This window comes from Hyperolius riggenbachi, chromosome 6 (assembly GCF_040937935.1).
Source record: "Hyperolius riggenbachi isolate aHypRig1 chromosome 6, aHypRig1.pri, whole genome shotgun sequence".
In the NCBI taxonomy this organism is placed as follows: domain Eukaryota; kingdom Metazoa; phylum Chordata; class Amphibia; order Anura; family Hyperoliidae; genus Hyperolius; species Hyperolius riggenbachi.
In genome coordinates this window covers 328695747-328722455 of record NC_090651.1, presented here as the reverse complement: position 1 = coordinate 328722455, position 26709 = coordinate 328695747, and the positions used below count along the sequence as shown (strand labels likewise).

Genomic DNA, 26709 nt, shown 5'->3' with positions numbered 1-26709 from the left:
CTACAGCATGGGTCTCAGCAGGCTCCCACTTCGGACCGGAATACAACCTTCATTCCCCGCGGTGACAATGGCAGACTTGCCCTCCATAACGGATTCCCGTTAAAGGATTTAAAGTTGATTCATTACAATTAGGGCCTGAAAGTCCTGTATTGCATGCTTGCCTGCTGCCCTCCTTGGATGTGCAGTGATAGCCGTTGCTCAGGCTCCACACCGGATTCCATCCCTCATTCCCCGGCCATTACACGGGGTCGCAAATGGCAGACCTGCCTGCCTCCATATGATTCTCGTGAAAGGAATGTGGTGTCATCTTTGCCCGCCATAACTGGTTCTTGTTAAAGGATTTAAAGTACATTCATTTCAAATACACAGTCGGGCCTCGAAAGTACTCCTCCTGTATTGTTATTTTTGGTCACTACCTCGGGGCGGGCGTGCATGCCTGCCTGCTGCCCTCCTTGGATGTGTAGCATTGCTCAGGCTCCACACCGGATTCCATCCCTCATTCCCCGGCCTTTACCCGGGGTCACAATGTCAGACTTGCCCGCCTCCATAAGATTCTCATTGTAGCGGTACTGAACAAGTACACAGCAAGTAGAAAATGTAATTTAAAAAAAAACGTAAGCTTTTTAACAGTGCCATGGAAAGTTGAGAAGGAAGTCATACATTACCTGACATCACTGAGTGAGAAAGAGCAATCTCGCCATGTTGCGCAGTAGTCCAGCACGGCCGTCACAACACACAACAAACAGCTATTTGCGGTGCGTTACACAGTGAGTTTGGTGTGTCAGTGTGAAGCAGTACTCTAATTACACTCCCTGATTGATGTATACACATGCAAGATGTTTTAAAGCACGTTAGGCCTGCAATTTAGCATTCAATGTGATTTCTGCCCTTAAAACGCTGCTTTGCGTCACATCCAGATTTTTCCCCAGGACTTTTGGCATGTATCCCACTCCGCCATGCCCCCCTCCAGGTGTTAGACCCCTTGAAACATGTTTTCCATCACTTTTGTGGCCAGCATAATTTTTCCTATTTATCAAAGTTTGCCTCCCCATTGAAGTCTATTGCGGGTCGCGAACTTTTACGCGAACCGAACCTTCCGCGGAAGTTCGCGAACCTAAAATCAGAGGTTCGGCCCATCTCTACTAGCGATAAAAACACAATATTTCCAGTGCAGTTAGTCAAACAAATGGTACACACATTTCATAAAACAAACATACAAACTGGTGACAGCGCTCATGGATGCATCTGATTGCAAGCCTACAGAGGCAATGCAAAGCCCTTCTGGAACTAAATACATGCCCTGATTGCAAAGCAGATACAAATTGTGTACTAATTCTAATCTAAAGCTTTTTGAAGTGATTTTGAAACAGTGAATGCAGCTGGCCACTAGTATACTTACATGGCAGATAAATCATTCAGGTATAGGTTCACCCCTCATTCAGGGCGTGTATTTAGTTCCAGAGGGGCTCAGCATTGCCTCTGTAGGCTTGCAATCAGATGCATCCATGAGCGCTGTCACCAGTTTGTATGTTTGTTATATGAAATGTGTATACATATATTAATGGTTGTGGTAAACTAAAAAGAAAGGATCATTATTAGTTAAATTATTACTAAACAGGCTGAAGTGAAAGTAAACGTATGATATAATGAATTGTATGTGTAGTGCAGCTTGGAAATAGAACATTAGTAGAAAAGAAAAGAGGCTCATGTTGTTTCCAGTATAGGAAGAGTTAGGAAACTTCACTTCTTATCTTTGCAAAAAAAAAAAAGCCTTTCTAAACTCTCTGATCCAACTACAGTGCTGTTTTGTGACGCACTTATATATCAACGAAACAGTGAGAGGCAGCTTCAGATAAGGTTTTACTGCAGAGAAGTTTAAAGGGTCATTAACTCTGGTCTGTTTCATTGTTTAAAATACAGAGTGTGGTTTGTAAATTACATACATGACAAAAAAGATTTAAAAAAAACCACATAACTGAAAATATGAGACTCTTTTTTTTTTTGCTACTTATGTTCTATTAATTATCTGTACTACACATACAGTTCATTATCATTATATCAATTTTTTGTTTCTTTTTTTATTTGCTTCAGTGTCACTTTAAATGTGGTGCCTATCTTCACCACCAGAGGTACTACTATGCAAAGGAATGCGGGGAAGTAATGTAACAGCTTATGCGAGTATTTATAAAGTGTACTTCCTTGAGCCTTTGAACAATGCACAGCCTGCTTTAGAACACTGGAAGTATTCTAGTTCGGAGATTTGGACATGACGGAATGGATTGCCCTTGCTTTTGGTTCTGTGTCTTTTTGTTACTACACAACAATGGTAAGCTATCCACAACTTAAAAGTACCGACAGTAGAAACTCAGGCAGTGATGCTGGATGTGCAGCAGCCAGCAGGTTGTAATAGAGAAATTCTGTGACATCAGGCAGACAGTGGATGATACTGATGTGTATGCTTGTGTGTTGTGCAGATTAATAACAGTCATTCTGAACATCACATAGCTACACTGGACCAGGTAGTCCGATTATTAAAGTAATCGCTATTACTTTTGGCTTAATGTGAACCTTTCAGGATAATATAGTACAAAAGCTGCCTTCTTTGATTTGAAAGGATTTAATATTAGGAAATGTATATGTAAATAGTCTTAATAATAGTAATAATAATAATTAATAAATAAAATAAATGATTAATTTACAGTTATAAGTAAATAACTGGTAGATTTAATCAGAGCACTCATATTCCCCAGTGATCTATTGGAATATATATAGAGAGAGAAAGAGAGAGAGAGATTACACTTTTTTTCAATAGCAAGAAGTTTTAAATCAGGATGATACCATTTATTACCATTTACCATTACAATCCTGTAAGCCCGACGAAGGCTGCAAAGCTGAAAGCTTGCTTATTCTTATTATTTACTGATGGCTAACTGTAAAGGATAGCGGAATAGCCGCCGCGTGCTCTGACGGCGTGGCGGCTGTTTCCGCGTCTAGTCCGGCGGTTTACGCGCGGCAACATGTGTCTGATCTAGTGCAGCCTTCATGTGCACATAGGCTGAGGAATACGCGCGCGGAGAGGCAGAAGCTTTATGGGAAACAGAGAGGGATCAGTTGACTCCCTTGGTCAGCTGATCCTAAGATGCATGCGGATTGGCTGGAAGGGACTGGGCGGCGCTGATCAGCGCTGCACTATATAACCACTCGTCCCTTAGTCTCACGTTGTCTGCCGTTGCAAATGCTTATGTGTTAGCACACAGACCTCAGTCAGATCCTACAGTGTGTTAGAACCAGGACGGACCTGGGAAATCACACTGAGCTAGATTCTCTCGCTTTGTCATGCTATGTTATGCTATAGACTAGTTCCAGGGTGTTGTGACTACGGACCTCACACCCAAGCTTAGGAAACTGTCTCAATGCTATGTTATGCTATAGACTAGTTCCAGGGTGTTGTGACTACGGACCTCACACCCAAGCTTAGGAAACTGTCTCAATGCTATGTTATGTATGCTAGTTCTAGGGTGCTGTAACAACTTTCCTCACACCCAAGACTAGCACTGTGTATCTTTACTACTTTAGCTCGCCACTAGGGTGAAGAGAGCCAGGATCTCTCATCCAGTAGGGCAAGTTGGTTCATTTAGCATCAGGGCTTCCTGCAACCTAGCCCAGGCCCCTCTCCTAGGCAGCCTTTGGGCTTATAGGGATTCACCCACAGTCCGGGGTGAATTCCCTTCATCTTCCGACCTCCAGTTCCTCTGGTGGTTCTCACTCAAAGTGTTACTGTTACACCATACGCTCACATATCTATAGGTGTTCAGAGGTTAGCAATATATCTGATTATTGGTGATACTGCAGATCATCAATATTTGGGTATATATCTGCATTCTTGGTGATACTGCAGATCACCAATAATCAGATTCTCTCTGCGTGCCGACACCGTTCATTACAGAACGGCAGACCAAAACAATATGGACACACTTGACAGTCGTCTGCTTGCACTCACCACCTCGGTGGAGAATTGCATCAACGTGCTGGATAGTCATCAGACCCAGATCAATGCCTTGTCTGGGTCTATACAAGCCCTTCAGACGACTGTTAATACAGTGCGATCCCCTCTTGTTACAGACTTACGCATGCCGGTGCCCGAGAAATTTTCTGGTCATAGATCTGACTTTCGAAACTTTAAAAATCGAGTGTTATCTTACTTTTAGTTGAGACCTAATACTTCAGGTACTGCCGCACAGAGAATTATCTTTATTAAAACACTGTTGACTGGGGATTCCCAGACCTGGGCATATGGCCTTCAACCAGGGGATGGGGCCCTGACCTCTGTGGAGGAATTCTTTAAAGCGATGGCTATAATTTACGATGATCCGGACTTTGCCTCGACCGCTGAGCGGAAGCTCAAGATGTTGCGGCAAGGCAAAGATTCAGTGGAGACTTATGCAGCGGAATTCAGGAAGTGGGCGGTGTCAGCTAGATGGGGCTCATTTGCATTGTTAGATTGTTTCTTGTCAGGATTATCAGATGCAGTGTCTAATCTGATGCTGGGATATCCTGAGCCTAAAACTAGTGATGAAGCCATTTCTCTAGCGATCAGAGTGGACCGTCGCCTACGGTACCAGAGACAAGGTCGGGGTAGGAGTAGTGTGAGATACATTACCTATGCTTCTCCTCCACCTACGTCACCCCCTCCTGAACCCATGCAGATTGGACGATCAAAATTGTCCCGAGTTGAGCAGAGTCATAGAAAAGCTGAACAGCTCTGCATGTATTGTGCAGAGGAGGGGCATAAAGCGCAGAACTGTCCCAAAAAGTCGGGAAACGCTGCCGCCTAGGAGTGGTCAGAGGTAACACCCTAGGCGCGCATAATTTACCTCTTAAGACGATCGACTGCTCCTCCCATGCACCATTTCATGGAAGGACCAGACAGTTCCTACTGAAGCCTTTGTCGACTCTGGCTCGGCCGCTAATTTTATTGACTACGATTTTGCTAGAAACTTGGGAATACCTATTGTTCCATTAAGTCATAAGGTGTTGGTTACTGCGGTGGACGACTCTCCTCTGCAGAGTAAATACCCTCTGTCCCAGACTCCAGAGTTGGGGGTCACCATAGGGGTTTTACATAAGGAGAGTCTGCAGTTTTTTGTGTTACGGATGGCAACTTCCACCATTATCCTTGGTCTGCCATGGTTACGACTCCACGCCCCTCAGATTGATTGGGCCTCTGGTCAGCTAATGAGCTGGTCTACCCGCTGCTCTCATCATTGTTTGGCAAAGGTAACCATGGGTAACACCAGTATTCAGGTGGAAGGTTTGCCGGAGCAGTATAAAGATTATGCTGATGTCTTTTGTCCTAAATCAGCAGACAGATTGCCCCCCCATCGTCCCTTTGATTGTCCAATTGAACTAAGATCTGGTTGTATGCCCCCTAGGGGTTACCTTTATAACGTGTCCGGGCCGGAGAAGTTGGCAATGCAGGAGTACATCAAAGAAAATTTAGCCAAGGGTTTCATTCGCCCCTCCCGGTCACCTGCGGGCGCTGGGTTCTTTTTTGTAAAAAAAAAAGATGGAGGCCTCCGTCCCTGCATAGACTACCGGGGTTTGAATAAGATCACTGTGAAAAATCGTTACCCGTTGCCTCTGATTGACGATTTATTCTCCCAGATCACCAATGCTAAAATGTTCTCAAAATTTGACTTAAGGGGTGCATACAACCTAGTGCGCATCAGGGACGGTGACGAGTGGAAGACGGCCTTTAATACACCCGATGGGCATTACGAGTACTTAGTGATGCCCTTCTGGTTGTGTAACGCCCCGGCCGTCCTCCAAGAGCTGATTAACGAAGTTTTCAGACCAATTCTGGGTAAATTTGCATTGGTATATCTTGATGATATACTAGTCTTTTCAGCCACTTTGGCTGAGCATCGGAGACATGTTAAGTATGTGCTGGAAAGACTAAGACAGAATCAATTGTACGCCAAACTGGAAAAGTGCATTTTTGAGGTGACCTCTGTGGCATTTCTGGGGTATGTAATATCTACCTCGGGCCTCTCTATGGACCCTGGGAAAGTCTCTGCAGTACTGGACTGGCCACAGCCTGTAGGTCTGAAGGCCCTCCAGAGATTCCTGGGTTTTGCAAATTACTACAGGAGATTTATTAAGGGGTACTCTACGGTGGTTGCGCCCCTCACCAGTCTCACTAAGAAAGGGGCTGATACTCACCACTTGTTCGAGGAAGCCCTCACAGCTTTTGACAACCTAAAGAAACTGTTCTGTTCTGCCCCTATCCTGAGACACGTCGATGTCACCTTCCCTTTCATTGTAGAGGTTGATGCCTCTGAGGCGGGGGCTGTGCTGTCTCAGCGTTCTGGTTTGCAGAGTAAGCTTCATCCTTGCGCTTACTTGTCCCGTAGGTTTTCTCCAGCAGAGAGAAACTACGATATAGGCAACCGTGAACTCCTGGCCATCAAGTTAGCCTTTGAGGAATGGCGACATTGGTTAGAGGGTGCAGAACATGTCATTAGAGTTTACACGGATCATAAGAACTTGGAGTACATAGAGAATGCTAAGAGACTCAGTCCCCGACAGGCCCGGTGGTCACTGTTCTTTTCCAGATTCTCCTTTATAATTACGTACACTCCTGGTAGCAAGATCGTTAAGGCTGATGCCTTGTCCAGGTGTTTTGAGCCCGAGACGGCACAGTCCTCGGCACCCGAGACTATTCTGCCTCGGAGGGTGGTTTTGGCAGCCACACCGACCTGGAAGGATTGGGCTGCCACTCTGGCCCCATATCAGCAGGATGTCCCAGAAGGAAAGCCCGAGGGAGGGGAGTGTTGTTTGTGCCCCTGCCCTTTCGTTTACAGCTCCTACAGCTGTTTCACTCCCATAAGAACGCTGGACATCCCGGGGCCACCAGGACACAGGATCTCCTTGCCAGGTGTGCATGGTGGCCATCTCTGGCCACAGATTGTAAGGAGTTTGTGAGAGAGTGTGCTGTGTGTGCTAGGAGCAAACCTTCCCGACAGGCTCCAGTGGGGACCTTACAGCCTTTGCCGGTTCCAAATGAACCGTGGACCCATCTGTCCATGGATTTTGTGGGTGAACTCCCCAGGTCTGAGGGCATGACTGTCATCTGGGTGGTAGTAGACAGATTCAGCAAGATGGCCCATTTTATCCCTCTGAAAGGACTCCCCTCCGCCCAAGAGCTGGCTAATCTCTTCATCCAGCACATTTTCCGGCTGCATGGCATTCCCGAGAATGTAGTGTCAGATAGGGGAGTCCAATTCGTTTCTAAGTTCTGGAGGGCATTTTGTCATCTTATGGGCATGGATCTTTCATTTTCATCAGGCTACCACCCACAGACAAATGGCCAGACCGAGAGGGTCAACCAATCCATGGAGCAGTTTCTCAGGTGCTATGTGGCTGATGCACAAACTGACTGGGTAAAATTTCTGCCTTTCGCAGAGTTTGCGCACAACAACCTGAAGACTTCTTCCTCTGGGTTTTCCCCTTTTCAGGTGGTGTCAGGAAGGTCTCCTAAGTTTGCTCCCTTGCCCGTGGTATCCACTCCTTTCCCAGCTTTAGAGGATTGGCAGGTGGCGTTAAAACAAATTTGGGCGCTGGTGAAAACAAATTTGGGGAAGGCTTTCAAGTCTCAGAAAAAGCAGGCTGACAAGAGACGTTCTGCTGAATGGGACTTTTCACCAGGAGATTTGGTCTGGGTGTCTACGCGACATCTGGCACTGAAACAACTGTCTCCCAAACTAGGGCCTAGGTTTATTGGGCCGTTTCCAGTCACCAAAAGAATTAATGCTGTCACTTATACTGTTGATCTTCCTACCAGTATGCGCGGTGTAAGATCATTCCACGTGCCATTGCTCAAGCCGGCAGTACAGGTGGATTCCACTCCCCCCCCCCTCCCGTATTAATTGATGATCAACCCGAGTATGTGGTTGAGAAGATTCTGGACTCCCGGCTGGTGCAAAATTCTGTGCAATATTTGGTACACTGGAAAGGTTATGGTATGGAGGATAGAACTTGGGTACCAGAATGCCGCATGCACGCAGAGGAATTAAGGAAAGAGTTCCATGACCTACATCCTGGGAAACCGGGTGGCAAGTGTTCGGAGTCCACTCCTCGGGGTAGGGGGGGGTGCTCTGACGGCGTGGCGGCTGTTTCCGCGTCTAGTCCGGTGGTTTACGCGCGGCGACATGTGTCTGATCTAGTGCAGCCTTCATGTGCACATAGGCTGAGGAATACGCGCGCGCGGAGAGGCAGAAGCTTTATGGGAAACAGAGAGGGATCAGCTGACTCCCTTGGTCAGCTGATCCTAGGATGCATGCGGATTGGCTGGAAGGGACTGGGCGGCGCTGATCAGCGCTGCACTATATAACCACTCGTCCCTCAGTCTCACGTTGTCTGCCGTTGCAAATGCTTATGTGTTAGCACACAGACCTCAGTCAGATCCTACAGTGTGTTAGAACCAGGACGGACCTGGGAAATCACACTGAGCTAGATTCTCTCGCTTTGTCATGCTATGTTATGCTATAGACTAGTTCCAGGGTGTTGTGACTACGGACCTCACACCCAAGCTTAGGAAACTGTCTAAATGCTATGTTATGCTATAGACTAGTTCCAGGGTATTGTGACTATGGACCTCACACCCAAGCTTAGGAAACTGTCTCAATTCTATGTTATGCTATAGACTAGTTCCAGGGTGTTGTGACTATGGACCTCACACCCAAGCTTAGGAAACTGTCTCACTGCTATGTTATGCTATAGACTAGTTCCAGGGTGTTGTGACTACGGACCTCACACCCAAGCTTAGGCAACTGTCTTAATGTTATGTTATGTATGCTAGTTCTAGGGTGCTGTAACTACTTTCCTCACACCCAAGACTAGCACTGTGTATCTTTACTACTTTAGCTCGCCACTAGGGTGAAGAGAGCCAGGATCTCTCATCCAGTAGGGCAAGTTGGTTCATTTAGCAGCAGGGCTTCCTGCAACCTAGCCCAGGTCCCTCTCCTAGGGAGCCATTGGGCTTATAGGGATTCACCCACAGTCCGGGGTGAATTCCCTTCATCATCCTACCTCCAGTTCCTCTGGTGGTTCTCACTCAAAGTGTTACTGTTACCACAAACGCTCACATATCTATGGGTGTTCAGAGGTTAGCAATATATCTGATTATCGGTGATACTGCAGATCATCAATAATCGGTTATATATATGCATTCTTGGTGATACTGCAGATCACCAATAATCAGATTCTCTCTGCGTGCCGACACCGTTCATTACACTAACATGGTACAATACCCTATTGCTACTACTTTTTTTTTAATATGAATGCAACCTCTAAAACATAGTTTGATTTTCAAACAAGTCCAGGAAGTAGGTTAAGAAAGCCAGGTTAAACGAATTATAATTTTTGATTGTTTATTTATTTTACAGACAGTGAACGTCCTTGCTATTGTCTTGATTTTTTTCTCATGAAATGTTCACATTAGTTCACGTTCAGATTTTGTGAAGGATAGACCTATATTCTATTTACTTGGGGGGTAAAACATGATGATGAATTAGCTGCAGACTTGTACTTTCCAATCAACAGGCTCAGGAAGAGGCTTTGCTCTTCCTTAGATGCTAAGTGCAGTTGCAGAAGCACATTCTGACTGTTCCTTGGTGTTTGGCTATCTGAAACTATGTGCAGAAGCTAGATATTCATTCTCCAAGATTGCTTACAATCATCTTGGGCTAGGATTCCATGACATCAGTTTACACGGATCACTGAGGGAGGGGGTCACACGTTTGTGTGTGGGAAGTGGGAACCGCAGACAATTCATCACAAGCATTTTGCATTTTTGGGTGCGTTTTAACACATGCATTTTTTTTACAGTATCTAGTGATTTCAATGAGAAAATGCATGCATTGTGTGGAAAAGTAATGCAGGTTGTATCTGGAAATGCAGCGGCATCCTAGGCAATTATTACATGCATTTTCACATATGTTTTTGAACTGCAGCAAAACGCTGAAGATTTTCCCAAGTGTGACCCCTACTTTAACGATCAGCATGAAGAATTACTATTGTTCAGCACCAATCTGCTGTTTGCAACAAGTTTAATTGCCTACTTTACGTAGCAAATTAAATAAAAACATTGGTCAAATTAAAAAAAAACAATACCAAGGTTTATTGTTGATTGATATCAAAAGAGGTTCCAAAAAGATAAAAATGTGTAGAAGATTGAACATTACTTTCACATTATCTCTGTATGTGGTTGTTCTCTCGGCAGTCCAGTGCCTGAAGGAAACATTGACCAGCATAATTTCTAGTACCCACAAAGCTACTATTAACAACAAAAAACACCATTATAGTGTCCTACATGTTTCGCCTCCCAAGGAGACTTCGTCGGGGTGATAGTGAATTAGACACTTATGAACCAAGCTGAGCAACGCCACCTATCCTTACGTTTGTACCTGAACCAAAAAAAGAAACATAGTAGCAAGTAGAAACATTTTTTTAAACCATCCTCATTATTAAGACTTAAAGTGTACCAGAGATGACATGTGACATGGTGAGATAGATATGTGCATATACAGTGGCAAGCATACAGACACTTATGCTGCTCCTTTTCATGTTTCCCTGCCTGAAAGGGTTTGTAATTAGCTATGGAACTGACAGTTTTTCTCCAGTCTGGACTCAGTTGGCTCGCTGTCGCTGATAACAAATAACAGCTATAAAACACTCTCCTAAGCAGATACCTGGGCTTTTTACTGTGAGAGGAAAATATAAAAAGGTCAATAGTTCATGTATTTTCACTCTGGGACTCTTGAGACACTGCAATTGAGCAGAGACCATGAAACATTAAATCTGCTTTGTAAATGTTTATACGTAAAATAAAATCTTGAGATATCTAAAAGAATTGTTTTTAGGAGTAGAAGGACAGGTTCAATTGTTTATCTCATTAGTTTATTTTCATCTCTGGTTCACTTTAAGGATATAACACAAAAACGTGTTTGAAATTTGCTACAATCCCGTGAGGTCCTCACTTCATTCTGTCACTCTTCCCTGCTCATCCTTTAAGCTGACTTTCATGCTCTTCCTGTGATATTTATGCACAGAGTTTATCATCTGGTAACCTGGCAAAGATCCCAGATACCAGGCTGTAGGGATGGCCACACACTGCCAGCAGGCACTCATCTATTGCTTTACTAATGTATACTGTAGACAGTAAATGGAAGTGAGGGAGGAGGCCCTTTGTCTTTTGTGTAACTGTATTTTGGGTTGATCATGTTTACAATAACTATGTACGGTGACTGAAAATATACAGACCTTTTAAATAAATACAAGCAAATTTTGTATGTAAATAATTTTATCTGAACTGCCCGGGAGAAGCAAGATGCAAATAATTCTGTCTTGCAAATACATTTCATGCAAATTGTATGACGCTTGGACTTGGGCCAATCTAAATTGGCAGGAGGAGCATTTCTGTCCCAATGTTGTTTGTGTCCTAGTGCTTTATGGATTACGGTGGAAAATGACGTGAAGGCTGGCCATACACCATACAATTTTGGCGGTTTAATCTTATAATTTCAATGTAGTATGAGAGCTTACCAAAACAATCTTTTAACGGTATTATCAATCTGATGGCCCTTATCTCCATATATATATAAAATCGTATGTATGTATGTATATATTTATGTATGTGTGTGTGTATGTGCTGCAATCACTCGAAAACGCCTTGACTGATTTGAACGAAACTTGGTATACAGATCCCTTACTACCTGGGATGATATGTTCTGGGGGTCACGCGTCCCCCCTGCACACCTGGGCGGAGCTACAAACACCCATTCAGATTTCACCCATTCATGTCAATGGAAAAAATGTAAAAGGCTGCCTGTAACGATTGCAGAATTGTTTCCGTGGTCAGCGCACAAGATGCGCGCTGACACAGCGGAAATCCTCCACAAGCGTATAATAGATAGAACCCAGCTAGGGTGCAAAGCACCAGTAGAGGGCATTTCCCACCGGCAGATGGAGCTGTGGAGTGCAGACGAGCACAGCCTCTGCACGGCCACAGATGCCAGTTGGGAATTGTACGAAACAAAGCAATGTACGGCTGGATAGCCCTAAAAGAGAAAGAGCACAGAAACAGGATGAATGTGTGTCCACCAATCTTGTCGCCACCCAGCGACGGTGAAAACACATCCGCAGAAAAGAAGAGGAAACGCAATCGCAAGAGAGGCGATTGCCCGAAGTGACACAAGGCAGAACAGAACAGAGCACGAGAGTAGCAAAGGCACAGCAAACAACAATCAGAAGATAAAGAAAATAACAAGCGCTAACTAAACACGAACACCGCACTCATTCGCAACAGCGAACGCATTTAAGCACGATCACCGCGCATTAGGCGCCTAGTGATAAGCGTGCCACCCTAACTAATCAATGACACACAAACACGAAATAGAGAACGCGAACGCTTGCTAAACGGTTACCTCACCGAGCCTACAGCAAGCGTTCGTACAAGACAAGACAGAGAGAAGGAGTAGCCAGCAGCAACCGCAGCTCTGGCCTACACTCCCAGACAGAGTTCAGAAGGAACCAACGCTGCTACTGCTAGAGCGAGTGCGATCCAGACAGACAAACAGATGGGGCTACCAGTAGCAACCGCTGCTCTGGTTAACACCCCTGAGGCAGAATACAGAAGGAGGCACTGCCACCCCCACTAGGGCGAATGCGATCCAGACAGATGAACAGATGGGGCTACCAGTAGCAACCGCTGCTCTGGTTAGCACCTCTGAGGCAGAATACAGAAGGAGGCACTGCCACTACCACAAGGGTGAGTGCGATCCAGACAGATGGAGCAGCCAGTAGCAACCGCAGCTCTGGCCTACACTCCCAGACAGACAGAACGATTTCCTGTCGACCACCGCTGGCGACAAGACAATCGAGGCAGAGAGACAGAACAAGGCAAAACAGATAATACAATCCGACTGCACTAGAAGGGATGCCTAGTGCAGTCCCAAGCAGTGGTGCTCAGCAGAGCTCGAATATTCGAGTATCTCGAATATTCGAGCTCTTTTTCAGCTATTCGAGCTCGGTATTCGAGCTCCGAATAGCTGCAGCTATTCGAATGGGCTATTCGAGTAAACGCGAATAGCCCATTCACTATTCGAGCTATTCGAGCAAACGGCGCTGTTCGAGCTCGGGTACCGAGCTCGAATAGCGTCATAGCCCAGATTGATGTCCTTAGAGCCAATCAGAGGGCTCCCAGGCCCTCTGACGGCAGCCAATCACAGAGGGGGACCCTGGCCAGCCCCTACCCTATAAATAGCGGCCGCCATGTTAGGTTTCTCCGTCCTTGCCTGAGACTTGCATAGAGAGAGAGTTGCTCCTTTGTGCTTTGGCTTAGCAAGAGCTCTATTGTGGTCATTTACCTAGCGTTTTTGCTCACATGCACCTCCTATACACACCTATATTGTTGTTAGTTAGATAGACATTGTATTTTAGTTAGTAGCTTTTGTGTTACATAGACAGAGACAGCTGCTGCAGGCAAGCTTACAGCTTTAGGCCTCAGGGCCTGCCTGTGTGGGCAGCTGTTCTCTCCTGTCCTCTGTTAGTATATTTCTCTCATCTATACCAGTATTTCTGCTGTCCTTTACTACTGATTGATTCTGTATTTAGTATTGTAGTTATACTGTACTAGGACACTCACTGTCACTGTTCATAGGCTAAGGCTAAGGCTACTAGCTCCTGCGTGTGTGCACTCACTGTCTTGTACACACACACTCTATTTCCTTCTGATTACTGATTGATTATTGTAATTAGTTGTACTTACTGTTACTACTTACTCTTACTGTACTAGGAGTCTAGGACACTCAGTCACTGTTCATAGGCTACTAGCTCCTGCGTGTGTGCACTCACTCACTGTCTGTGTACTGTAGTGTACACACACACTCTATTTCCTTCTGATTACTGATTGATTATTGTAATTAGTTGTACTTACTGTTACTACTTACTCTTACTGTACTAGGAGTCTAGGACACTCAGTCACTGTTCATAGGCTACTAGCTCCTGCGTGTGTGCACTCACTCACTGTCTGTGTACTGTAGTGTACACACACACTCTATTTCCTTCTGATTACTGATTGATTGTTGTAATTAGTTGTACTTACTGTTACTACTTACTCTTACTGTACTATAGGAGTCTAGGACACTCAGTCACTGTTCATAGGCTACTAGCTCCTGCGTGTGTGCACTCACTCACTGTCTGTGTACTGTAGTGTACACACACACTCTATTTCCTTCTGATTACTGATTGATTATTGTAATTAGTTGTACTTACTGTTACTACTTACTCTTACTGTACTAGGAGTCTAGGACACTCAGTCACTCTTCATAGGCTACTAGCTCCTGCGTGTGTGCACTCACTCACTGTCTGTGTACTGTAGTGTACACACACACTCTATTTCCTTCTGATTACTGATTGATTACTGTAATTAGTTGTACTTACTGTTACTACTTACTCTTACTGTACTAGGAGTCTAGGACACTCAGTCACTGTTCATAGGCTACTAGCTCCTGCGTGTGTGCACTCACTCACTGTCTGTGTACTGTAGTGTACACACACACTCTATTTCCTTCTGATTACTGATTGATTATTGTAATTAGTTGTACTTACTGTTACTACTTACTCTTACTGTACTATAGGAGTCTAGGACACTCAGTCACTGTTCATAGGCTACTAGCTCCTGCGTGTGTGCACTCACTCACTGTCTGTGTACTGTAGTGTACACACACACTCTATTTCCTTCTGATTACTGATTGATTATTGTAATTAGTTGTACTTACTGTTACTACTTACTCTTACTGTACTAGGAGTCTAGGACACTTAGTCACTGTTCATAGGCTACTAGCTCCTGCGTGTGTGCACTCACTCACTGTCTGTGTACTGTAGTGTACACACACACACACTCTATTTCCTTCTGATTACTGATTGATTATTGTAATTAGTTGTACTTACTGTTACTACTTACTCTTACTGTACTATAGGAGTCTAGGACACTCAGTCACTGTTCATAGGCTACTAGCTCCTGCGTGTGTGCACTCACTCACTGTCTGTGTACTGTAGTGTACACACACACTCTATTTCCTTCTGATTACTGATTGATTATTGTAATTAGTTGTACTTACTGTTACTACTTACTCTTACTGTACTAGGAGTCTAGGACACTCAGTCACTGTTCATAGGCTACTAGCTCCTGCGTGTGTGCACTCACTCACTGTCTGTGTACTGTAGTGTACACACACACTCTATTTCCTTCTGATTACTGATTGATTATTGTAATTAGTTGTACTTACTGTTACTACTTACTCTTACTGTACTAGGAGTCTAGGACACTCAGTCACTGTTCATAGGCTACTAGCTCCTGCGTGTGTGCACTCACTCACTGTCTGTGTACTGTAGTGTACACACACACACACTCTATCTCCTTCTGATTACTGATTGATTATTGTAATTAGTTGTACTTACTGTTACTACTTACTCTTACTGTACTATAGGAGTCTAGGACACTCAGTCACTGTTCATAGGCTACTAGCTCCTGCGTGTGTGCACTCACTGTCTGTGTACAACACACTCTATTTCCTTCTGAAGTTCTGATTACTGATTGATTATTGTAATTAGTTGTACTTACTGTTACTACTTACTCTTACTGTACTAGGACACTCAGTCACTGTTCATAGGCTAGCTCCTGCGTGTGTGTGTGCACTCACTGTCTGTGTAGTGTGTACACACTACACACACTCTATTTCCTTCTGATTACTGATTGATTATTGTAATTTCTAGTTGTACTTCCTGACTCTTACTACTTACTTACTGTAGTAGGGACACTCACTCAGTCACTGTTCATAGGCTAGCTCCTGCGCGTGTTTACGCGTGCGTGCACTCACTGTCTGTAGTGTACACACACTAAATTTACTTGTGATTACTACTGATTATTGTAACTGCTAGTTGTACTTCCTGACTGTTACTACTTACTTACTGTACTAGGGACACTCACTCAGTCACTGTTCATAGGCTAGCTCCTGCGCGTGTTTGCGCGTGCGTGCACTCACTGTCTGTAGTGTACACACACTAAATTTCCTTGTGATTACTACTGATTATTGTAACTGCTAGTTGTACTTCCTGACTTTTACTACTTACTTACTGTACTAGGGACACTCACTCAGTCACTGTTCATAGGCTAGCTCCTGCGCGTGTTTGCGCGTGCGTGCACTCACTGTCTGTAGTGTACACACACATTAAATTTCCTTGTGATTACTACTGATTATTGTAACTTCTAGTTGTACTTCCTGACTGTTACTACTTACTTACTGTACTAGGGACACTCACTCAGTCACCTCACCCACCAACCCACTCCATTAAAGTACCCCACTTGTAACCCGCCCTTTTAAAAAACTTTTGTCTTTACGCCCAAAACATCGAAGATGTCTGGAAGTGGCAGCCAGCGCGGTTTGGGCAAGGGGAAGGGCAGCAAGGGAATCAGGAGGAGAGGGAGCAGCATTGTGGCAGGCCGCGGCCGCGCCACCATGCACAGTTCCGCAGCAGCAGCAGCAGCGTCAGTGGCTAACATTCCTCCCATAGCCACTGGCCGTGGACGCCTTGGGCGCCGCCCAGCAGGAGCATCTGCAACTCACGCTGCAGAGACACAGCAGCAGCAGCGTGTAGCACCTGCTCCGATTTTCCTCCAGCCGGGTCGGAAACGTCCCATTGAGGAAAAGCATGCAGACACTGTGGTGCAACTCATGACGGAGGATGAGCAGCCCGCCATCAGCTCTGCATCCGAGGCCTCCACCCTCACCACCACCACCACCACCCCTGTTCGCAGCAGCCGCCCAGCAGGGTCTGGGGAGGAGGCCAGTTCACCGTCACAAGTTGCCGACCTGTCACTCAGCAGTATTTTTACCCCAGGCACCATCAGGGTATTGTCTGCTGTTGTTGGCGATTTGGAGGAGGAGATGCTGATGGGCACTTTGGGGGATGAGGGATTGGACAGCAAGACTGTGGCGACAGTCAAGCAGCCCATCCATGCATCAGGAGAGGAGTTTGGGAGGTCATCATCCCAGCAGGACATGTTTCAGGAGGGGGAGGATGATGATGACCCGGTGACAGACAGAGACTGGGTGCCACCACCTCCAGGGGATGTCGTCCTCAGCAGCTCTGAGGAGGAGGAGGAGGATGCGCTTGTGGGCCTTGCAAGGAGGCGCATCATTGCAAGCATTGGCAGCAGTAGGCAGGTCCCACAGCCTGCTGGTGTCTCAGGCTCAGCAGCAGCAGCAGCAGCATCTGCCAGTACCACCACCAGCCGCACCCAAGCCCCCCCCCAACCACCACAGGGAGACAGGCGGCAGCAGCGCTTCCATGCCGTAGGGGGATGTTTCTGTCACCAATCTGGCGATTTTTCACCATGCCCACTGTGTACAGCAAGTACGCCACTTGCAACCACTGTCAGCGGAAGTTGAGCAGAGGTGCAGACCCCTTAAAGTTCAGCACCAGCTCGCTCATCAACCACCTTGCTGCGAAACATTTCCACCAGCATGAGGAGTTCCAGAGGCTGAAGGCATCTGGTGCTGGCAGTGGCACCACACCCATCACTGCACAGCCTTCAGCTGCAGCAGCAGCAGCAACAGCAGCCACCCGCCCTCCTGCTCCTCCAGCAGCACCAGCAGGAGTGCGGAAACGCACTGCTCCTCCCCCCTCTGCAACTCCTGCCGCCGACACTGAGGCCTGTTCTGGCAGCCAGTCCTCAGTGGCCTCCTCCGCTGTGTCTGCTGATTCCCGTGCCAGCAAAAGGCCACGCCAGAGCCTTTTGAGCGAGTCCTTCCAGGGGGTGGTTAGGGCTCTGCCTCCCAGCAGCCGTCGCGTGCGGCAGCTGAACGGCTTGCTGGCACGGGCCATGTGCTCCCAACTCCTGCCGTACACGCTCGTGCAGGAGGGGAGCGACATTCGTGCGCTGCTTGCTTGCGCAGCCCCAGACTGGCAGCTCCCCAGCAGACACTTCTTTGCCCGCAAGGCCATTCCTGCACTGCACCGCTTTGTGATGGCCAATGTGGAGCGAGGGCTGGAGCACGCGGTTGGTGAAAGGGTCCACGTCACCATGGACTCCTGGAGCAGCCGCTTCGGGACAGGCCGCTACCTGTCCTTCACTGTCCACTGGGTCAGCTTGGTGGAAGGGGGTGAGGATGGGAGAGCAGCAGCGGGCACAGCAGCAGCAGCAACACAGTGGGTGGTGCCACCCGGCAGGGTCAGGGGAACTGCAGCAGGTTCCTCCGATCCTCTGCCATCCTCCGGCACACCTGGCCAAACCCCCCGCCTCAGCAGCAGCGTGAAGGCCCGCCACTGCCAAGCGCTGCTGCACTTGGTCAGCCTTGGGAAGACCAAGCTGACAGCAACCCATGTGTTGGCCAAACTCCAGGAGCAGGAGAGGATTTGGCTGACCCCCAGAGGCCTCAGAGTCGGAGAGGTGGTGGCCGACAATGGGGCCAATCTGGTTGCCGCAATAGACAGGGGAAACCTGACCCACATCCCCTGTCTTGCCCACGTGCTGAACCTGGTGGTGCAGAAGTTCTTGCGCACCTACCAGGGGATGGGCGAACTGCTGGAAACGGCAAGGAACGTTGTGCGTCACTTCCGGCGCTCGGCTGCAGCCTGTGCGAGCCTGGAAGACGTGCAAAAGGAGCTGGATCTGCCACGCCATCGGCTGATCCTTGACGTTCCGACTCGCTGGAACTCCACCCTGGCGATGTTGGAGCGTCTGGTTGAACAGAAGCACGCTGTCAACCAGTACCTTGCCCTGGCCACTGTTTCCGCTGCTCAGAGAAGGGACAAGACCAGCAACATCCCGTCCATCGTCCCCGGTGATGACTGGAGGCACATGCAGCAGGTGTGCTTAGTGCTGGCTCCCTTTCTGCAGGCCACTAACATGGTGAGCAGGGACCATGCTATGGTCTGCGAGTGGGTGCCCCTGGTTTGTCTGCTGAACAGGGCCCTCGATGCTTTGCTGGAACAGGGAGCGCCAGCCTTGGACCAGCAGGAGCGGCAAGCAGCTGCACAGTCCACCTCTGAGGGGGAGGAGGAGGAGGACTTGGTGGAGGTCCCTGACCTTGCTGCTGATGAGGGGGAGCAGCACAGTGCAGCTGAGTTGGTGCGGGGGTGGAGAGAGGATGAGGCTGACGAGGCAGAGGAGGAGGATGAGGACAGCAGCACTGCCGTCGATCTGCCAGCAGACGTGGCCCGCCTCTTCCCAATGGCAGCGCACATGCTGATGTGCCTGCGCAGGGACCCCAGGGTGATCCAGATGAAGCAGAGGGAGGACATCTGGATCAGCATGATGTTGGACCCACGCCTCAAGGGGAAGTTGAGCCAGTTCCTGCCGCCTGCAGGAGGAGACCCAGCGCAACAAATAAGGAGCTTGCAGCAGGCCCTTGTTGAGCGCTTGGAGGAAGCCTTCCCCCAGCCTTCCACCCCCACTGTCCAGCAGCCAGCACAGAGGCAGCAGCAGGTGCCTGCATCCAGCAGCAAGCGCCCCACAGACCTGCTGTCTCTCAGCCATGAGCTCTACAGGACTGTAGAGGCTCCGGCAGCAGTGACTAGAGAGGAGGTGCATGCAGCAGCATCCTCCTCCGGTCACAGCCAGCGCCTGACCCGCATGGTGGCTGACTACATGGGGTCCTACAGCGGGCTTGACAGCGATGCCCCTGTTGATCCCATGGAGTATTGGGTCAAGCGCCTGGAGATCTGGAGCGAGCTGGCGCAGTACGCCCTGGAAGTGCTGTCCTGCCCCCCTTCCAGCGTGCTGTCCGAGCGCTGCTTCAGTGCAGCTGGTGGTGTGGTCACCGAGAAACGCTCACGTCTGTCTCACAAGTCTGTGGACAGACTGACGTTTCTCAAGATGAACCAGGCGTGGGTGGAAGGCGAGTTCCTGGCCCCTGTTGTCGGCGAGAGGGGGACATGAACTGGCTAAGAACCATCGTTAATGTGCCTTACCACCCTTTACCACCTCCTGGCTCCTGCTCACTAAGCCAGCCTGGTTCACTTTGACTATTACGTCGCCTGCAGCCACACATTTTACACCTACAGTGGGCTGCTGTGTACTGCCCTTCTGCTGTCTGTCTGTGTTTCCCACTGCCAGGGTACACAGATTTACCTTCTGCTGCCACTCTGCCACCAGCTATTACGTCAAACAATAGCTATATATCTGTGTAATTTGTTTTACAAACAAAACCAAAAAACCACAAAAAAAAAAAAAGGTTTAATTTTTCTGAGGTGCCCGGGTTGAAAACTGTGTTGTCCCAGTTGTGTATTGGACACGATGTGGGCTGCACGACCGCTGTCTGGGACCTCCTGTTGTGTTCATTTACGGCCTGGTATCACCGCTAGGTACCAGGGCTATTATGTCATGCTGCCTGCCTGCTGCCACACTCACACTACTCCTCCATTACTCCTGCTGCTGCTGTCTGTCTGTGTTTCCCACTGCCAGGGTACACAGAATTACCTTCTGCTGCCACACTGCCACCAGCTATTACGTCAAACAATAGCTGCTCACATTACTCCTCCATTCCTCCTGCTGCTGCTGCTGTCGGTCTGTGTTTCCCAACGCCAGGGTACACAGATTTACCTTCTGCTGCCACTCTGCCACCAGCTATTACGTCAAAAAATAGCTATATCTGTGTAATTGGTTGTAAAACCAAAACTACAAAACCATTACAAAAAAAAAGGTTTAATTTTTCTGAGGTGCCCGGGTTGAAAACTGTGTTGTCCCAGTTGTGTATTGGACACGATGTGGGCTGCACGACCGCTGTCTGGGACCTCCTGTTGTGTTCATTTACGGCCTGGTATCACCGCTAGGTACCAGGGCTATTATGTCACGCTGCCTGCCTGCTGCCACACTCACACTACTCCTCCATTCCTCCTGCTGCTGTCTGTCTGTGTTTCCCACTGCCAGGGTACACAGAATTACCTTCTGCTGCCAGTCTGCCACCAGCTATTACGTCAAACAATAGCTGCTCACATTACTCCTCCATTCCTCCTGCTGCTGCTGCTGTCGGTCTGTGTTTCCCACTGCCAGGGTACACAGAATTACATTCTGCTGCCACTCTGCCACCAGCTATTACGTCAAACAATAGCTATATATCTGTGTAATTTGTTTTACAAACAAAACCAAAAAACCATAAAAAAAAAAGGTTTAATTTTTCTGAGGTGCCCGGGTTGAAAACTGTGTTGTCCCAGTTGTGTATTGGACACGATGTGGGCTGCACGACCGCTGTCTGGGACCTCCTGTTGTGTTCATTTACGGCCTGGTATCACCGCTAGGTACCAGGGCTATTATGTCACGCTGCCTGCCTGCTGCCACACTCACACTACTCCTCCATTCCTCCTGCTGCTGTCTGTCTGTGTTTCCCACTGCCAGGGTACACAGAATTACCTTCTGCTGCCAGTCTGCCACCAGCTATTACGTCAAACAATAGCTGCACACATAATTACTCCTCCATTCCTCCTGCTGCTGCTGCTGTCTGTCTGTGTTTCCCAACGCCAGGGTACACAGATTTACCTTCTGCTGCCACTCTGCCACCAGCTATTACGTCAAAAAATAGCTATATCTGTGTAATTGGTTGTAAAACCAAAACTACAAAACCATTACAAAAAAAAAGGTTTAATTTTTCTGAGGTGCCCGGGTTGAAAACTGTGTTGTCCCAGTTGTGTATTGGACACAATGTGGGCTGCACGACCGCTGTCTGGGACCTCCTGTTGTGTTTATTTACGGCCTGGTATCACCGCTAGGTACCAGGGCTATTATGTCACGCTGCCTGCCTGCTGCCACACTCACACTACTCCTCCATTCCTCCTGCTGATGCTGCTGTCTGTCTGTGTTTCCCACTGCCAGGGTACACAGAATTACCTTCTGCTGCCAGTCTGCCACCAGCTATTACGTCAAACAATAGCTGCTCACATTACTCCTCCATTCCTCCTGCTGCTGCTGCTGTCGGTCTGTGTTTCCCACTGCCAGGGTACACAGAATTACATTCTGCTGCCACTCTGCCACCAGCTATTACGTCAAACAATAGCTATATATCTGTGTAATTTGTTTTACAAACAAAACCAAAAAACCATAAAAAAAAAGGTTTAATTTTTCGGAGGTGCCCGGGTTGAAAACTGTGTTGTCCCAGTTGTGTATTGGACACGATGTGGGCTGCACGACCGCTGTCTGGGACCTCCTGCCTGCTGTGTTTATTTACGGCCTAATATCACCGCTAGGTACCAGGGCTATTATGTCACGCTGCCTGCCTCATTGACTGCCTGCTGCCACACACTCATCCTCCTCCTCCTGCTGCTGAATTTACCTCCTGCTGTCTGTGTGTTTCCACTGCCAGGGAGCACATACAATGGCGCTTCCAACATGCGTGCGCCACCAGCTATTTGTTACGCTCAAAAATAGCTGCATTTCTTTAAAAAAAAAAATTGAAAAGAGAAATAAGTGAAGAAGAAGACGATATAGAAGAAGATGAAGAAGATGAAGAAGAAGAAGATGAAGAAGAAGAAGAAGAAGAAGATGAAGAAGATGAAGAAGATGAAGAAGATGAAGAAGATGATGAAGAAGATGAAGAAGAAGATGAAGAAGATGAAGAAGAAGAAGATGAAGAAGGAGAAGAAGAAGAAGATGAAGAAGAAGAAGATGAAGAAGAAGAAGATGAAGAAGATGAAGAAGATGAAGAAGAAGATGAAGTAGATGAAGAAGATGAAGAAGAAGATGAAGAAGATGAAGAAGAAGAAGATGAAGAAGAAGAAGATGAAGAAAAAGAAGATGAAGAAGAAGAAGATGATGATGAAGAAGATGAAGAAGATGAAGAAGAAGAAGAAGACAATATAAAAGAAGAAGAAGAAGATATAGAAGAAGATATAGAAGAAGAAGATATAGAAGAAGAAGATATAGAAGAAGAAGAAGAAGATACAGAAGATAAAGAAGAAGAAGAAGAAGAAGAAGTATATACAGTACTGAACAAAATTCTGGACACAACTTCTCTTTTCACCTTTTTTTTTTTAAAGGAACATCCCCACATAATCACTTGCTGTTGTTACTTGGAAAAAAAGATGTTTCTTGCATCATTCACCCTCAAAACAAGTGTAGGAAGCTATTTAAGGCCAATTCGAATAGTCAGCTCGAATAATGAGCTCGAATACCGACTCGAATAGTGAGCTCGAAGTCCGAGGTCGAATCGAATAGTAAAATTTATTCGACTCGAATATTCGACTGACCTCGAATAATTTACTATTCGAATTCGACCAAACTCGAATTTTGAAAAGGGGTATTTGAGCACCACTGGTCCCAAGAAATTACTCTAAGGTAATCTTTAACAAACAGGCAAGGCTGACACTCTAGGAGTGTTTAGCAGTAACAAACCATCATGACCAGCAAAGGATTCTGTGAGAACATGGCTTTTATACTGCAGGCCTTCAAAGGAGGCAGCTAGGCAATTTGCATGACAAGTGTATGCAAATTCCTCAGCAAAACAACTCTGAAACCTTTTCCAGAGACCTGCAGCATTCAGACCTAAAGAATGGCCAAACAGCTGTCTGCCCGTGCAGCCAGCTGAGCAGATCGTTACACTGCCATTCTCACAGTAATTAAGCCAGAGTCCCCACACTTGGCACAGTTGGTCACTTGGTGACCGAGGTTACAAATCCAGGTAAAGTGGGCGGAGCATAAAACAGCCAATCAAATTTCAGCCGTTCATTTCAAATGAAAAATGTAAATTGCAGCCATTCGTATACTGTTATTGCAGGGTTCTCAAACTTGGCACACTTGGTTACTGGGTGAATGAGATTAAGATTCAAGAAAGTGGGTGGGGCCTACAATAGCCAATCAAAATTCACCTATTGATTTTCTATGGGAATATTTAAACTGCTGCTATTATTACACTGTTAATGGCAGAGGCTTCAAACTTGCTACAGTCGGTCATTGGGTGAGTGGGGTCCAAATTCACTAAAAGGGCGGGGCCACAAACAGCCAATCAGATTTCATTGCTTCTATTCACACATTTTTGATGCCAGGAACCTGAAAGCTCACAAACTTGGTCATTGAGTGACTGTGTGTTCAGTTTACAAAAAGTGGGTGGAGCCAAAAACAAATTTTACAGGGAAAATATAAACTGCAGCCATTCTTACACTGTTAATGGCAGGGTTCTCAAACTTTGCACAGTTGGTCACTGGGTGAACGAGGTTAAGATTTTGGAAGGTGGGTGGGCCTACAACAGCCAATAAAAATTCACCTTTTGATTTTCAAAGGGAATATTTAACCACTTGAGGACCCAGCCTTTACCCCCCCTTAAGGACCAGCGCTCATTTAGAAGATCTGTGCTGGGTGGGCTCTATTGCCCCCAGCACAGATCAAACAACAGGCAGAGCGACCAGATCGCCCCCTTTTTTCCCCACTAGGGGGATGATGTGCTGGGGGGTCTGATCGCTCCTGCATGCATTTGGCTGGCGGGAGGGGGGCACCTCAAAGCCCCCTCCACAGCAGGATTCCCCCTCTCCCTCTCCTCCCTCCCTGCCCCGGAGATCGTAGGCTGCACTGGAACGGATCTGTCCTGTGCAGCCTCTAACAGGCTCCTGCCTGTCATGTGACAGCGATCCCCGGCCGCTGATTGGCCGGGGATCGCTGATCTAGTACAACGCTGCTACTGTTATCAGCGTTGTACAAATGTAAACAAAGCGGATTATTTCTGCTTGTGTTTACATCTAGCTTGCGAGCCACGATCGGCGGCCCACAGGCTATTCACGGAGCCCCCCGCCATGAAATGACAGGAAGCAATCCTGATTAATTAGCCTGCAGCCGGCGACGCAGATGTGCGTCGCTGGTCCTGCAGCTACCACTTTGGTGGTTAAGCTGCTAACTTATACTGTTAATAGCAGATGCCTCAAACCTGGTCCATTTGCCACTGGGTGACTAGGGTTCAAATTCAGAAAGAGCCGCAAACAGCCAATCAGATTTGTTTATTTTTCAATGGGAATATACAAAGTATTGATACCAAAGACCCCAAAGCTGATAAACTTGATAATAGAGTGACTGTATGTAAAGGTTAGAAAAAGTAGGCGGTGCCAACAACTTAATTTTTTACATGGCAGGGTTCCCAAACTTGACACAATTGGCCACTGGGTGACTGGGATTAATATTCAGAAATGTAGGTGGAGCCTACAACAGCCAATCAAAATTCACCAGTTGATTTTCAAGGGGAATATTTACATTGCTACCATTCTTACACTGTTAATGGCAGAGGCCTCAGACCTGATACAGTCAGTCATTGGGTGACTGGGGTCCAAATTCACTAAAGGGGGTGGAACCATGAACAGCCACTCAGATTTGTTAGATTGATTTCAGCCATTCTGTTATTGGCAGGCATTTACAAATTTAACACAGTTGGCCACTGGGTGACTGGGACTAATATTCAGGAAAGTGGGTGGAGCCTACAGTAGCCAATCAAAATTCCCCTTTTGTTTTTCAAGGGGAATATTTACATTGCTGCCATTCATACACTCTTAATGGCAGAGGCCTCAAATCTGGTACAGTCAGTCACTGGTAGGCTGGGGTTTACATTCGGAAAAGGGAGCGAGTGGGCCAAAACAAGACAATCAGATTTGTTTAATTTCAATGGTAAAATGCAACTTATTGATGCCAAAGACCCCACAGCTCATAAACTTGGTCATTGAGTGACTGTATGTCAAGGTTAGAAATAGTGGGCGGAGCCAAAAACCACTAACTTTTTTACATGGGAAAATATAAACTGCAGCTATTCTTACACTGTTAATGACAGGGTTCTCAAACTTGACACAGTTGGTCACTGGGTGACTGGGATTAATATTCAAAAAAGTAGGTGGAGCCTACAAGAGCTAATCAAAATTCACCTATTGATTTTCAAGGGGAATATTGAAACTGCTCTGCTGCCATTCTTACACTGTTAATTACAGAGGCCTCAAACCTGCTACAGTCGGTCGTGAAGTGACTAGGGTTCAAATTCACTAATGGGGTGGAGCCACAAACAGCCACATTTCCTTGCTGGATAAACTGCTTCCATTAGCACAATTTTGATGCCAGGAACCCAAAAGCTCATAAACTTGGTCATTGCGTAGTGACTGGTTACAAAAAGTGGGTGGAGCAAAAAACAGATTTTTTTTTCTGGGAAATTGTAAACTGCAGCCCTTCTTCACTGTTAATGGCAGGGTTCTCAAAGTTTGCACAGCTGGTTACTAGGTGACTGAGCTTAATATTCAGAAAAGTGGGTGGAGCCTAAAAAATCCAATCAAAATTCACCTGTTGATTTTCAAGGGGAATATTTAAATTGCTGCCATTTTTACACTGTTAAAAGTAAATGCCTCAAACCTGCTACAGTTGGTCGAGTGATTGGGGTTCAGATGCTGGAGAGGGGTGCAGCCACAAACAGCCAATCTGATTTGTTTAATTTCTATAGGAATATACAAATTATTGATGCCAAAGACCCCAAAGCTCACAAACTTGGTCATTGAGTGTTTGTGTGTTAGGGTTAGAAAAAGTGGGAGGACAGTCAAATACATACACGAGCAATGTCGGGTCATCAGTGGGTGGAGACAAATACACATTTCAGTGGGAAAATGTAAACTGCAGCCATTCTTACACTGTTAATGGTA

General features: G+C 46.8%; 1 protein-coding gene across 4 annotated transcripts in view; it reads left to right on the top strand.

The window, feature by feature from the left end:
* The first annotated feature begins 2227 nt into the window (after positions 1 to 2227).
* LOC137522904 (V-set and immunoglobulin domain-containing protein 10-like) overlaps positions 2228 to 26709 on the top strand; it is a 91369-nt gene continuing 66887 nt past the window's right edge. For all 4 annotated transcript variants that reach the window (XM_068243046.1, XM_068243045.1, XM_068243048.1 and 1 more), the window contains exon 1: positions 2228 to 2326. In XM_068243046.1, coding sequence (XP_068099147.1) covers positions 2275 to 2326 — 52 coding nt within the window. In that variant the 5' untranslated portion in view covers positions 2228 to 2274. The remainder of the gene's footprint in view (positions 2327 to 26709) is intronic.